This window comes from Microtus pennsylvanicus, chromosome 20, assembly GCF_037038515.1.
Source record: "Microtus pennsylvanicus isolate mMicPen1 chromosome 20, mMicPen1.hap1, whole genome shotgun sequence".
In the NCBI taxonomy this organism is placed as follows: domain Eukaryota; kingdom Metazoa; phylum Chordata; class Mammalia; order Rodentia; family Cricetidae; genus Microtus; species Microtus pennsylvanicus.
Genome location: NC_134598.1, coordinates 10,650,450 through 10,664,527, shown reverse-complemented (window position 1 = coordinate 10,664,527; position 14,078 = coordinate 10,650,450). Strand labels below are relative to the sequence as shown.

The 14,078-nt window shown below is 47.2% G+C and overlaps 1 protein-coding gene across 3 annotated transcripts in view; it reads left to right on the top strand.

Annotated features, from left to right (window-relative positions):
• Positions 1–14,078, top strand: part of Ikzf4 (IKAROS family zinc finger 4) — a 34,181-nt gene that overhangs the window by 5,139 nt on the left and 14,964 nt on the right. For 2 of the 3 annotated variants that reach the window (XM_075954651.1, XM_075954652.1), the window contains exon 2: positions 10,646–10,697. In XM_075954651.1, coding sequence (XP_075810766.1) covers positions 10,658–10,697 — 40 coding nt within the window. In that variant the 5' untranslated portion in view covers positions 10,646–10,657. Of the gene's footprint in view, positions 1–10,645; positions 10,844–14,078 lie in introns of those variants that run through there. The other variant, XM_075954653.1, reaches the window with a different exon arrangement.

The window sequence follows — 14,078 nt, the reverse complement described above, 5'->3', positions numbered from 1 at the left end:
GCACACATGTGGTGCACAGACATACATGTATTCAAAAAATACATACACATAAAATAATAATTGAAAAAAATCTTACTGTAATTAAAAAAAAGAGAATTCTGTCAGGGGGCACCTGCAAGCTGGCTCAGCAGGTAGAAGTGTTTGCCACTAAGCCTGACACCCTGAGTTCAAGCCCTGGAGCCTACATGGTAGGAGGAGAAAACTGACTCTTAGGAGTAAACTTAGAGCATCCCCTCTTGTGCTATAGCATAAACGCCCACACACATATACACACAAAGCAAAATTTTAAAATAAAAAGATGAAAAACTGTAAAGATAGCCTCAGGGCTGGAGAGATGACTTAGCTGTTCAGAGCTCTGTCAGCTCTTCCCGATGACCTAAGTTTAGGTCCCAGCACCCACGGAGAGAATTAACAGCCACCTGTCACTCCAGCTGCAGGGGGATATAACACCTCTGGTCTCAGGCACTGACACATAAGTAGACACAGACACATACATGTATTTTTTCTGAATTGTGTGATGGGTGCGGTATATGCACGTGAGTGCAGGCATGTGTGAAGGCCAGACGAGTCGGGTTTCCTGGAACCGTGGTTGCAGGTGCCTGGGATCTGATATGGGTGCTAGGAACTCAGGTTTCTGCTTACCCATCTCTCCAGCCCCTCATACATATAATTTAAAATGACAAATGGTCTTTTTAAAAATGAACTTATTCTATTTTACCCGTGTTTTGCCTGCGTGTCTGTGTGGTGTGTGCATGCAGTGCCTGAATAATCCAGAAGAGGGCAGCAGGTCCCCTGAAAGCGGAGTCACCTGGGTGCTGGGAATCAAACCCAGGTCCTGTAGCAGAGCAGCCTGTGCTCTTGATCACTGAGCCATCTCTCCAGCCCCTAGAACACAACATATTCTTAAGAGGCTTACTTGGGGCTGGAGTGAGAGTCCAGTTGGTAAAGAGCTTGCTTTGTGCTCAAACCCCTGGGATCTATGTTTTAAAAAATTAGAATAAACAAATCAATCACCAGGTGAGATGGCTCAGTCCTATCCCCAACACTGGGAGACAGGGACAAGAGGATCCTCGAGGCTCGTTGGCCAGCTACCCTAACTTCTTGCCCAGCTCCAGATCAATGAGAGGCCCTGTCTCAAAAGTCAGGGTACAGCTGAATCAAGGGGTGAAGGCACTTGCTGTCAAACCAGCATCAGTTCACTTCCAGGGGCCCTGCATAGTAGAGGGAATGGGCCAACTCCTTCAAGTTGCCCTCTGACCTCTACATGTGCCCCCACAATACACACACATGCACAGATTAATAGGAATGACACCCAGGGTTGTTCTCTGCCTACCCAAGTGAGCACACATGCCCATGCCCAAGCGAGCGCACATGCACATTCACCACACACATAAATAAGAATTAAAAAGGACTCTGCCTTTCTCTGTGAGTTCGAGACCAGCCTGGTCTACAAGAGCTAGTTCCAGGACAGGCTCCAAAACCACAGAGAAACCCTGTCTCAAAAAACCAAAAAAAAAAAAAAAAAAAAGGACTCTGCCTTTGGGTGGTGGTGGCACACACGTTTAATCCCAGCACTTGGGAGGCAGAGGCAGACAGATCGCTCTAAGTTTGAGGCCAGCCTGGTTGACAAGAGAAGGTTCCAGAACAACCAGGGCTGCTTCACAGAGAAACCCTGTCTTGAAAAGCCAAAAGAAACAAACAAGCAAACAAAGGACTCTGCCTTAAAAACAAAAAATAAGAACTAATCAAGCTCACATTGAGTTCCCTGCTCTACTTTATCTATCCCTCCAGGCATACAGCTGAACGGTAGTGACCCTAAAGGGTCATTCCATAAACACAGGGCTTGGATGCTCAGAGGCATAGCCACAAGACTCAGAAAGCGTCATCTTTTGTACCCTTTACCCTGTGATTTAAAGTAACTAGTTTGGCCTTTTTTCTTCGTTTCTTAAATTCCGAAATGAGATATGGATTGGGGGGGAGTTACAGTGGGGAGATTCTGGTCGTTCCAGTAAACCTGAGCTCTCTTCTGCAGTCTCCATGGCGAGGATAGGGAAGCAGAAGGAATAAGAGGAAAGATGCAGCCATCTGAGATCTAAAAGGAGATAATGCGTGACAAGTCCCCCTGCCCTAGCGTTGTTTTTACGCCCTCTGCTTCTTATTTTAAAGACTGGATATTCCTAGCATGACCTGGGACTTTGCTCCTGTTGGCCTGCTCCTAAGGCACTTGGATCCCGACTCAGAACTTCTTTACTGGTTTATACATAAACACACAGGAAGAGCCTGTTGAAGCTGGCTTTGCTCAGCCTGGAAAGGGGTGTGTGTAGTGATATTTCCTGTGTGCAGCCAACAACACAATACATTTGTCTATGTTTATCTCTAGTCCTGTTCCCGCTCCAGCCCGGTTCTGTGGAGCCCCCGTGGGAAGCAGAGCTAGCTTCAGCCTATCTTGACTCACAGTTCATTCTGTTTGGAGAGGCACACACAGGGGAGGATAATGCTATAGGTCTGGTCTACTCAAGACTCTGGAAACTTGGTTTGAACTTGTTGAGAGCTACCGAACTCCACCGCAAACTCAGGTCCCAAGGGGAACCACAGAAATGTCTCCACATCTCCCTGCTGTCCTTTGGAAGAAATAACCCAAAGTATAGCCTGTGGCCATACCACCTGTCTGCCTTCATGGTCCTCCCAGCTGCTTTTCTGCCCGTTAGATCACAAGGAGTGTGATTCAAATCCCCAAATTTTGATATCATTCCTTTAAACTGGATTCTCTGGCAGATTTGAACAGTTTTGCTTACTGAAGATAACCTTACTATTTCAGCCTATTAAAGCTAGTCCATTGCAGGACAAGGTGATTCATGCCTGTAAAATCCCAGAATTTGGATATAAATTTGAGGCCAGCCTAGTCTTCATAGTCAGTTCTGGGATAGCCTTGGCTATAGAGTGAAACCTCATCTGTAAACAAATAAACAAATACGACCTGGTGACACGCAGCCTGTAATACCAGCTTTTAGGGGGGTGAGCGACTTCAAGGTCGCTTTAGGTCACATAGCAAATCCCCAGGCCAGCCAAGGGTACACAAAACCCCATTTCAAAAGTTTAACAAAAGACCACCAAAACCCAGCCAGGTGGTTGCATTTAATCCTAACTCAGAAGCAGAAGGATCCCTGGGTTCAAGGCCAGCCTGATCTACAGAGCGAGTTCCAGGACAGCCAGGGCTACACAGAGAAACCCTGTCTCGAAAACCAAACAAGAACAACAATGTCAGTTTGTTATTCCATGGAAAAAATTTTGTTTTCTCATATTGTTTTTCCTAAATAGTTAGAGCCATCAAGTGTTGGGAGAACGGGACTGGTGGACCTGCTCTAGAGAGTCAGACCTGGATTGACCTCACTGCCCCTTACTAGGAGTCAGTGGGGAGCAGGAATGGGTGCCACTGTCACCCATTCCTGCTCACAGGTGGGAGGAAGTCAGTGCCGTGGAGGACTTTGGTTACGTTGGCGAGTAATTCAGAAAACGGTGAGAGGGCCCGTGAGATGCCTCCATGGGTAAAAACGCTTACTGCCGAAGTTTAATGCCTGAGACCCACATGGTGGAAAGGGAATCAGCTCCTACTGGTTATCCCTCTGACCCACATAGGCTTACCATGGCCTCTGTCTCTCTCTCTCTCTCTGTCTGTCTGTCTCTACCATGGCCTCTCTCTCTCTCTGACACACGCAAACACACTCACCATACACAACACACACCATACACAGCACATACAGCACACACAAACACACAGCATACACAGAAATAACTTTAAATAAATAATAAAAAACATGGGAGGCCAGGGAGGCTTGCCTGTCACGTCCGAAAACCAGGCTTTAGTCCTTAGCATGGGGGGAGGGCTCCTCTCTTTCACCCTGAGATCACCATGACTGATATTCATCCCTTACAGAGGTGCTTCCTTCTTAGCGGGGAGGAGGGGGAGAGACCGGCTTTTTCTAGTACTTCCTTCTTAGCAGGGAGGAGAGGGGGAGACAGGCTCTTTCTAGTTGCTCTGTATTCTAGCTGCACTGCAATTCACTGAGCTGAACAATACACTACATGCGTCTCTCTCCATTGTAGCAATGAATTCTAATTGGTCTTAATAAAAACTCGGAGTCAGCTATCAGGGGTGAAAGAGAAGGATCAGAGAAGCAGACTGGCAGCCACTAGAGATCTCATCTCTACCAAGCCTGTCCTCAGACTGAAGGCCTAGACTGCAGCCTCAGACTGTTGCTCAGACTGCACTGAGCTCCTGCTTCCTCCCAATTTATATTCCTCTCTCTGCCCAGCCTTATCAATCCTGTCTCCACCTCCCTAGTGCTGGGATTAAAGGCATGTCCAAGTGCTGGGATCTCCTTTGTGTGAGCTTTGTTTATCTTTTAGACAGGTTCGGTCACTGAAGGTCCAGGGTGGCCTTGAACTCCGTGGCCCCTAGTGGCTTAGCTCTGCACTCTGATCTTCAGACGAACTTTATCTGTTAAAACACAAACAGAAGGTCACTAGACTCCATCACTGTGTGGCATTGTGATTTTGCTTTTGTTTCGAATCAAGGTCTTGCTACGTAGCTCAGGCTGGCCCCCAGACTCACAGCACTTCTCTTGTCTCAGCCTTTCAAGTGTTGGAAACTCAGGGATGTGATGATGTGTGTGTGTGCACACGTGTGTGCGTGTGCATGTTTGTGCACGTGCATGTTTGTGCACGTGCGTGTGTGTGTTTGTGTGTGTATCCGCGCGCATGCGCGTGTGTGCGTGCTCGGTCATGTTTGTGCACGTGCATGTTTGTGCACGTAAGTGTGTGCGCTCGCGCGTGGACAAGGCTTGCTTTGTAGCCCTAGTAATCACTGTATCGCCCAGGCTGACCTAGACTCATGGCAATACTCAGTCTCCCCCAAATGATGGGATTACAGGTGTGTACCAGCAGGCCCAATGTATTCATGTTGCTTTAAACCATTTTCCTTCTCATTTGAGGTCTTTGAGCCAAGTTTATATTGGATTGCTAGCTTCTTTCTCCATATACTACCTAGTACAGTGCCTGGCAGGGTGTCTCAGGCAGGCTCTGCCTAAATTCACCCAGTTTCTCTAAGGAGACAGTTGCTTACCTGCTGGTGTAGGGAGGAGGAGCTTTGAGGGGTGGCGAGTGGGAAAGCGGAGAGTCATGTGCTGTGGGAGCTTTGGGCAAAGAGTAAAGTCCATCTACTGTTTGGCTCCTAGCTTTCGGAAAACAAATACTGAGTGCTGGGTGGTCGTGGCGCAGGCCTTTAATCCCAACACTCAGGAGGCAGAGGCAGGTGGATCTCTGTGAGTTTGAGGCCAGCCTGCCTGATCTACAAAGCAAACTCCGGAACAGGTTCCAAAACTATAGAGAAACCCTGTCTCAAAAAACCAAAAACTAACCAAAAAAAGAGAGAGAGAGAAAAAAAAAGGAAGGAAGGAAGAAAGAAAGGAAAAAAAGAAAAGAAAAACCCTCTCCTACAAGGGTCACTCAAAAGAAAAAAAATTTTTTTTTAATTTTTTTGTTTTTTGTTCCTTTTGGGTTTTTTTGAGACAGGGTTTCTCTGTAGCTTTGGGACCTGTCCTGGAACTAGCTCTTGTAGACCAGGTTGGCCTCAAACTCACAGAGATCCACCTGCCTCTGCCTCCTGAGTGCTGGGATTATAGGCGTGCGCTACCACCGCCTGGCAAGAAAAAAATTTTTTTTAAGTATTTAATTATTTATTTGCTTACTTATTTATTTTGCTTTGCTTTGTGTTTTTTTTTTGTGTGTGTGTGTATGTGTGTGTGTTTTTGTTTTTCTTTGTTTGTTTGTTTTTTGGTTTTCGAGACAAGGTTTCTCGGCAGCTTTCGGTTCCTGTCCTGGAACTAGCTCTTGTAGACCAGGCTGACCTTGAACTCACACAGATGCCTCTGCCTCCCGAGTGCTGGGATTAAAGGTGTGCGCCACCACTGCCCGGCACTTGCTTTGTTTTATATTGTTTGAGACAAGGTCTTCTGGAGCCCAGGGTGGCCTTAAACTCAGTTTTGTATCTGAGAATGACTTTAAACTTCCATCCTCCTGCCTCCAGCTCCTGAGCGCTAGCTAAAATCACAGGTGAGCCACTGTGTCAGGAATTCAGCTCACAGCTTTGTGCAGGCTAGGCAAGCACTTCATCAACTGAGCTGTAGCCCCAGCCCTGGCCTAGCTTCTCAAAGGAAGCCATCCAGTGTAAAGAGCACACCTCAGGGACGCGGTCTTCCTGGCTGCACTTGCAGAGGACCCAGCGCCTGCATTGGGTAGCACGCAATTGTAACTCCAGCTCCAGGAGAATCCAGTGCTTCTGGCCTCCCAGGACACCTGCACTCAGGTGCACGCGTGTGCACACACACTTTAAAAATAATAAAAAAAAAATACATCTTTAAAGGAAGAGCGTGCCCAGAGAGCAGGAGAGTTGTGTTCTAATTCTAGTTTCAGTGTTGACAGACAAGCCTTGGGGCAGCGGCTTAACTGCTTTAAGGCTCAGTTTTTCCAAACAGAAAAACGGGAACAGCCTCTCCCTTCTGCACCAGGGAGGGGACTTTTGAGGACGGTCACGCGTAACACTTTGATCTTTGTAGTTGTTTTTGAAAGAGGTCCCAAAGGCCATTGGTGGAGCCGATGGTTTCTGAGCAGAGCCTGGTCTCCTGTGCCTTGGGATCTCTGGCCACCTCGAGATTTGTGGTAGTTCCAGAGGGTGTGAGTTGTCTGACCGTGCACACTCCGATTCTTCTAATCATTGCCCCCTGGGGAAGTTTAAGGAACCACTTAGACTCGTGGCTTGTTGGAACTGGAAACGCAGCTCAGAACTGTGGCTTTTTTTAAAATTCTGGTTCCAAAGTTCAGACCATCCCAGGAGGTCAAGACAAGAGGAGTTGAAAATAATCTTAGAATTGTTCCCACACCACCAGGATCCCTAAGATTGATGCTAGGAACCTCTGATGAGATGAAAGGGAGAATTGCTTTGCAAGAGTGAACACAGCCTGCATTTCATGCTTTCGCAGAAGGTCGGGACAGGAAAGCAGACGCTTCTCCCTGTGAGCTGTCCACGTTCCCTTAAGATAGTATGACGAACAACCCACGCCGTCATCTACCTGCGCTAGTGAAACCTTTCCCCGACCCTGGTGCAGCGCAGGTTTCCCAGCTCCGGTTCACTTTCATTTCCGCAGAGCTAGGAGAGTGGCAAAGCAATTTGGGATGCATATAAACTTCCTGGAGCTGGAGAGGTGGCTCAGAGGTTAGAGTACTGAACTGACTGCTCTTCCCCAAGATCTGGGTTCAATTCCCGGCACCCACATAACAGCTCACAACTGTCTGTGACTCCAAGATCTGACACCCTCACACAGACATACATAGGGAAAAGAACAATACACATAAAATAAAAATAAATTATATTTAAAAATAAATAAAGTCCCACCACATAGATTTTTTTTTAATTTATTTATTTTGTATGCAGTTAGCCAGAAGAGGGCACCAGACCTCAATACAGATGGTTGTGGACCAACATGTGGTTGCTGGGAATTGAACTCAGGACCTTTAGAAGAGCAGGCAAAGCTCTTAACCGCTGAGCCATCTCTCCAGCCCCACATAGATTTTTTTAAAGATGCATTTATTTCATTATGTGCGTATGTGTGCTTACCTGTATGTAAAGTACACCGTGTGACCTGGAGTTCCAAGGAGGACATCTGGTTTTTCTTTTGGGATTTTATCTTTATTTTATTTGTAAGAGTGTTTACCTAGATGATTGTCTGTGCTCCGTGTGTGCAGTGCCCACAGAGGCTGGAGGAGAGCATGGAATCCATGGGATTCATGGGACTAGAGTCACAGACAGCTTTGAGCAGCTATGCAAACACTGGGAATTAAGCCCAGGTCCTCTGGAAAAGCAACCAGGGCTCTTAACCACAGAGCCATCTCTCCAGCCCCAAGATTTTTTTCTATAGCATTTCTCTGTGTAGCACTGGCTGTTCTGGAACTCCAATTGTAGACCAGGCTGGCCTCAAACTCACAGAGATCCGCCTACCTCAGTCTCTGGAGTGCTGGGATTAAAGGTGTATACCGTATACCACCACCTCCCAGTTCGTTCTCTCTCTCTCTCTCTCTCTCTCTCTCTCCTCTCTCTCTCTCTCTCACACACACACACACACAGGGTCTTACTATATAGCCTAGAACTAGATTTCATAGACCAGGCTATCCTTGAAATAAGAGACCCATTTATCTTTGCCTCCTAAGTGCTGGGATCACAGACATAAACCACCATGCCTAGCTCTAAATATATTTTTTCTTGTCCTCCTCCCAAGGACTCCACTGCAATAAATTATCACTTTAATTGTTTAATACTCTACTATTTTATTTCCCATAAATAGACTAGCATGCATTTTAAAATTCTCTCTCACCAGGCGGTGGTGGCCCACACCTTTAATCCCAGCACCCAAAAGACAAAGGCAGGAAGATCTCTGACTTCAAAGCCAGCCTGGTCTACATCTTGAGTTTAGGACAGCCAGGGCTACACAGGAAAAAAAAACAACTCTTTCTTTCTTAATTATTTATTTTTTGAGACAGGATTTCATGTATCCCAGTCTGGCCTCATACTCACTATGTAGCTGAGGTTAGTCTTGAACCCCTGATCCTCCTCCTTCTTCTTCCTAAGTGTTAACAGGTGTATGCACTCTTTTTTTTTTAAATAAACATGGTGGGGCTGGAGAAATGGTTCAGATGTTAAGAGCAATTATTGTGTTGCAAAAGACCCGTGTTCCGTCCCAAAGCCCACATGTTGGCTCCTAAACATCTGTAACTCCTGTTTTGGGTGATTCACTGCCCTCTTCTGGCCTTCTCAAACACTGCACCCATGTGGTGCAAATACATACATACTGGCATAACACTCATACACCAAATCAAATTTAAACATATTTTTAAAAATTAAAAAGAAGCCAGGAGGTGGTGGTATATGCTTTTAATCCCAGCACCCGGGAGGAAGAGACAGGGTGGGTGGGGGTTCTCTGTGAGTTCAAGCCAACCTGATCTACAGCTCAAGTTCCAGGATAGCTAGGGTTACACAAAGAAATTTTGCCTTGAAAAACAAAATAAAAATAAAAATTTTAAAAATAAAATAAGTTGGGTGATGGTGGCACATGCCTTTAATCCCAGCACTTGGGAGGCAGGGACAGGTGGATCTCTGTGAGTTTGAGACCAGCCTGGGCTACAGAGTGAGTTCCAAGACAGGCTCCAAAGCTACAGAGAAACCCTGTCTCGAAAAACAAAAACAATCAAACAAACCAAAAAACAAAACAAACAAATAAATAGAATAAACATCAACCAGGGAAAAGCCATTTGAAAGTCTAGGCATGGGAGTCAGGTGTGGTGATGCAGGACTTTAATCCAGCTCTTGGGAGACAGAGACAGGCAGATCTCTATGAGTTTGAGGCCAGCCTGAAGCCTGGTCTACATAGAAAGTTCCAGGACAGCCAGAGTTATATAGAAAGCCTGTAAGTTTAGGCATGGGGCATAGAGGTGGAACAGCGTTTGCCTAGCATGGGTGAGGCCATGGATTTGCTCTTCAATACATGTAGATAAAATGTTTATTATACCTTCAACAGAGTTGTCACTGAACCTTGAGGGGGGCTTCTCTCCTGTCACCCTACCTTCTGCTACACACACCCCAAAAGAAAAATACCTATAAATAACTGAGTTTGGCTTTTTTTTTTTTTTTTTTGGTTTTTTTTTTCGAGACAGGGTTTCTCTGTGGCTTTGGAGCCTGTCCTGGAACTCGCTCTGTAGACCAGGCTGGTCTCGAACTCACAGAGATCCGCCTGCCACTGCCTCCCGAGTGCTGGGATTAAAGGCGTGCTGAGTTTGGCTTTTTCCCCCTACCTAAATCTCATTACACAGTCCAGGCTGACCTGGAACCCAGGATCCTGTAGCCCTCGCCTCCTAGTGCAGGCGTGCAGCGGCATCCATGGTCCGACTCAGCTTCTCTTCCCTCCTACCCTTTAGCTGAAGTCTGCCCCTTCTGCGACGCTGTTTCTTTGCTTCTCTAGCACAGAATTGTAACCCGCCTGCTACATCAGCCCCACTGAAAAGCAAGAGCACACCCCAAAATCCAAAACCACTCCGCTAATGTGACTGTGTCTATTTCAGAGGCTTAGGAGTCCTAAAGAACTTACGAGGCAGAGACAGGCACACATACAGTGAGTTCCAGGCCAGCCAGGGCTGTGAGTCTCGGTGAATAAATAAATAAATAAAATGTGGGCTGACAGCCGGGCGGTGGTGGCGCACGCCTGTAATCCCAGCACTCGGGAGGCAGAGGCAGGCGGATCTCTGTGAGTTCGAGGCCAGCCTGGTCTACCAAGGGAGTTCCAGGACAGGCTCCAAAGCTACGGAGAAACCCTGTCTCGAAAAAATCCAAAAAAAAAAAAAATGTGGGCTGAAGGAAATCTCTGCGTTTAAAAGTCAAGACGCATTATCTACTTCCCAGGACCAAAAAAAAAAAAAAAAGTTTTTGTTCTGACCCTTTAGATTTATTTATTCCAGAATGTAAAACAAACAAACAAACAAACAAAGCACCTCATCCTTCCCCATCTGTGGCTCTAACAGCCAGTCTCTCCTCTTTCAACAGGACCTTTTTAGGATGGACATAGAAGACTGCAATGGCCGCTCCTATATGTCTGGTATGCCTACTGTGTGTTCCGTTCGGATGGGCGTGGGAGCAGACACTGTCCTGTGGATGAAGGCAGAGAGCCTTCAGCCCTGGCACACGACTTCTACTTGACTAAATGTCAGTGGCAGCTGTCCCTCAGGGCGGCCGTGCTTGGAGGTAGTGTGCAATCCCCTGTGGTTTTATATTCCTGATGGTGGTTCTTTTCTGTACCATGGAGAGGGAACGGAATAAAGATGGGACTATGAAATGGACGACCTGGAGCAAGTGGGTGGGAGGAAAATGTGGTTCTTTCTCCTGTGTTATAAGGTCACCAGAACAGAATTCTGTCCCATCCAAGTAGAATGGACCGTCTTCAAAAGCCTTAAAGTGGGCTGGGCGGTGGTGGCGCTTGCCTTTAATCCCAGCACTCAGGAGGCAGAGGTAGATGTAACTCTCTCTGTGAGTTCAGTGCCAGCCTGGCCTACAGAGCAAGTTCCAGGACAGGCTCCAAAGCTATACAGAGAAACCCTGTCTCAAAAAACCAAAGAAAAAAAAGAACGAAAAGAAAAAAGAAAAAAATTGGCCAGGCGGTGATGGCACCACACTCCTTTAATCCCAGCACTTGGGAGGCAGAGGCTGGCAAATCTCTGTGAGTTCAAGCCAGCTTGGTCTACAAAGTGAGTTCCAGGACAGTCAAGGCTACATTGAGAAACCCTGTCTCGAAAAACCACCATAATATTTGTATGTGTGTGTATACACATATATATATGTCTTATATACATATATATTAACTTTTAGAATGTCAGGATCAAAGAAACAGGTATGGTATGATATGGTATCATGCAGCTATAATCCTATACGTGGGAGGTTAACACAAGATCATGAGTTCTGAATTATCCATAATTGTGAGCCAAGATCCTAACTAAAGTTAAAAATAAAATGGCTGAGCCTGGCAAGGTGGAGCAGAAGTGGGCAGATCTCTGTAAGTTCAAGGCCAGCCGGGTCTGCATAAGCAGTTCCAGGTCAGCCAACGGTACATCACCTTACCTGAAAGCATCAGCAACAGAACATGGCAGCGACTGTGGTAGCCACGATCTCAGCACCCAGGAGCTAGACGCGGGAGGTTCATGAACTCAAGGCTTTCACTGCATATTAAGACCCTGTCTCAGCCGGGCAGTGGTGGTGCACGCCTTTAATCCCAGCACTCAGGACACAAGAGTCAGGTAGATCTCTGTGAGTTCGAGGCCAGCCTGGTCTACAGAATGAGTTCCAGGATAGGCTCCAAAACTTCACAGAGAAACCTTGTCTCAAAAAACCAAATCAAACCAAACAAACAAAAAAATCTGTCTCAATAAAAGAAGTCCAAGTACTATTGTAGAAATGTATTACTAATTTTGTTTGTAGTGGAACCAATGGAGGGATTGTTGACCTGCACTGATGGAAATAGCAAAGTCAGTCAGACACACCGAAGACCCATGGTCCTCATCTGGGCAATCACAGAGTCAGTCAGACACACCGAAGACCCATGGTCCTCATCTGGGCAATCACAGAAAGATGCTGATTCCTGGATGTAAAATGGATTAGGTACAGGCATGCAGTGCTTGCCGCATGCTGGGCAGAATGACACAGTTCAGATGGGCTGATTCAATTGAAAGAGGCCCTTCAGACCTGGTGGTGTTAGCTTATGCCTTTAATCACAGCACTCGGGAGGCAGAGGCAGGCGGATCTCTGTGAGTTTGAGGCCATCCTGGTCTACAGAGCTAGTTCCTGGAAAAGAAGGGCTACAGAGAAACCTGTCTCAAAACCAAAAAAAAAAAAAAAAAAAAAAAAAAAGAGGAAGGAAGGAAGGAAGGAAGGAAGGAAGGAAGGAAGGAAGGAAGGAAGGAAAGAAGAAAGGCCCTTCTGAGGAACTAGCCAATTCTCCCACCTCTGGTTTGGTCAAGTCTATACTACTGAGCAAAAAGAGCATGGAGCATTTAGCGACGAATGGTTACCATCAGATGGATAAAACCCAATTCCTGCCGTATGGTAGGCAATGAGAAGCTGGGGCGCAGGCAGGGGACATGCCCCACGGGCTCTGCCCAGTAAGCAGTGTCTCTGGAGAATGACACCAGCAGGGGATTGTGGGGCCCTTTGCTTCGCTACACCAAGAAACCCAGCTTTCCTTGTTCAAGGTGGTTGACATTGCTTAGCTAAGAAGTGGCCTCTGCACAGAAGTTTGTGAGTAAGAAGCCCAAACCATGCCGCCTGTGTGTTTTGAGAACTCTAGATGTCAGTAGCTACCCTCTGAAAAGTCAGGGCAGGAATGACATTAAGTCTAAAGAGTGCCCCCTTCAGGGCTAGACAGGGCCAAGATGGAGCAACTGAGGTATCTAAGAACCCATTACTGATCCCCACCCCTCCCAGGCTGATCCAGAAACAGAGGGCTGCCTCTCCCCAGGTGTCTAGCCTTTAACCGACCCCTTCTTGGGTCATCATAGCTCTGCCTGCGGGTAGATGGATTTCCTTACTGGCCACCCTGATAAACGGGGAGTTCTCCTGTTTTTCAGGGATTTTACCACCTCACAGAACCTGCTGAAAGCCTCTGCCCCCTTCCTTTCTAAAGGTACAGATAATTCCCCTGGGGATGAGGGGAGGAAAGCAAGATTTACTGCACAGATTCCCACCCTACCCCCACAACCCCCAAACCTGAAACTGAGTTGCTGAAATCAAGCAAGCAGCTGAGGTCTGAGGGAGCAGTACTTGCCCTGAGTATATTGGTACTGGACAACATTTCAGGAGAACCTGAGGAGGGAAGGATGCAAGGACTAGCTACCCAAAGTTTCATGGCCCCTCCCACCCCCAAATTCTTGGAATCAGAAAATCCAGTCTTCCAAAGTAGGTCAGTTCAGTAGTGAGCAGTTTCTCTGGAAGGGAAGGGAGCAAGGACTTTATCCTGATAGAGGACAGATTCATCCAGGACTCCTGCGGCTGGAGCCCCAGGGGCACAGGAGGGAGGGGAGGCAGGGAGACGGAACCAGGGAACCAGCGATCAGAAAGAGCTCAGGGTCACAGATCTCCACTAGCCAGGCTAGACTGTGATGCTGAAGGCGGAGGGGGGCCGGGGTGGGATTGTCAGGAGGAGGAGGAGATGGACAGGAGACTGAGTTTGCTGTTGGAGGTGGGAGGGGTGGAGTTTTCTGCCACTTCTAGAGCCTGGAGGCTGCCCCTGTGTCCTGGGCCCCATGACCTCTGGGGCCTTGGCTTCCCTAGCTGGCAGAGGATTGGGCCTTCCCTGGGACACCCCCCCTTTCCTCGTCCCCACAAGCCTGCCTCTCTTTCTCTCTCTCTCTCTCTCTCTCTCTCTCTCTCTCTCTCTCTCTCTCTCTCTCACACACACACACACACACACACACACACACACACACACTTG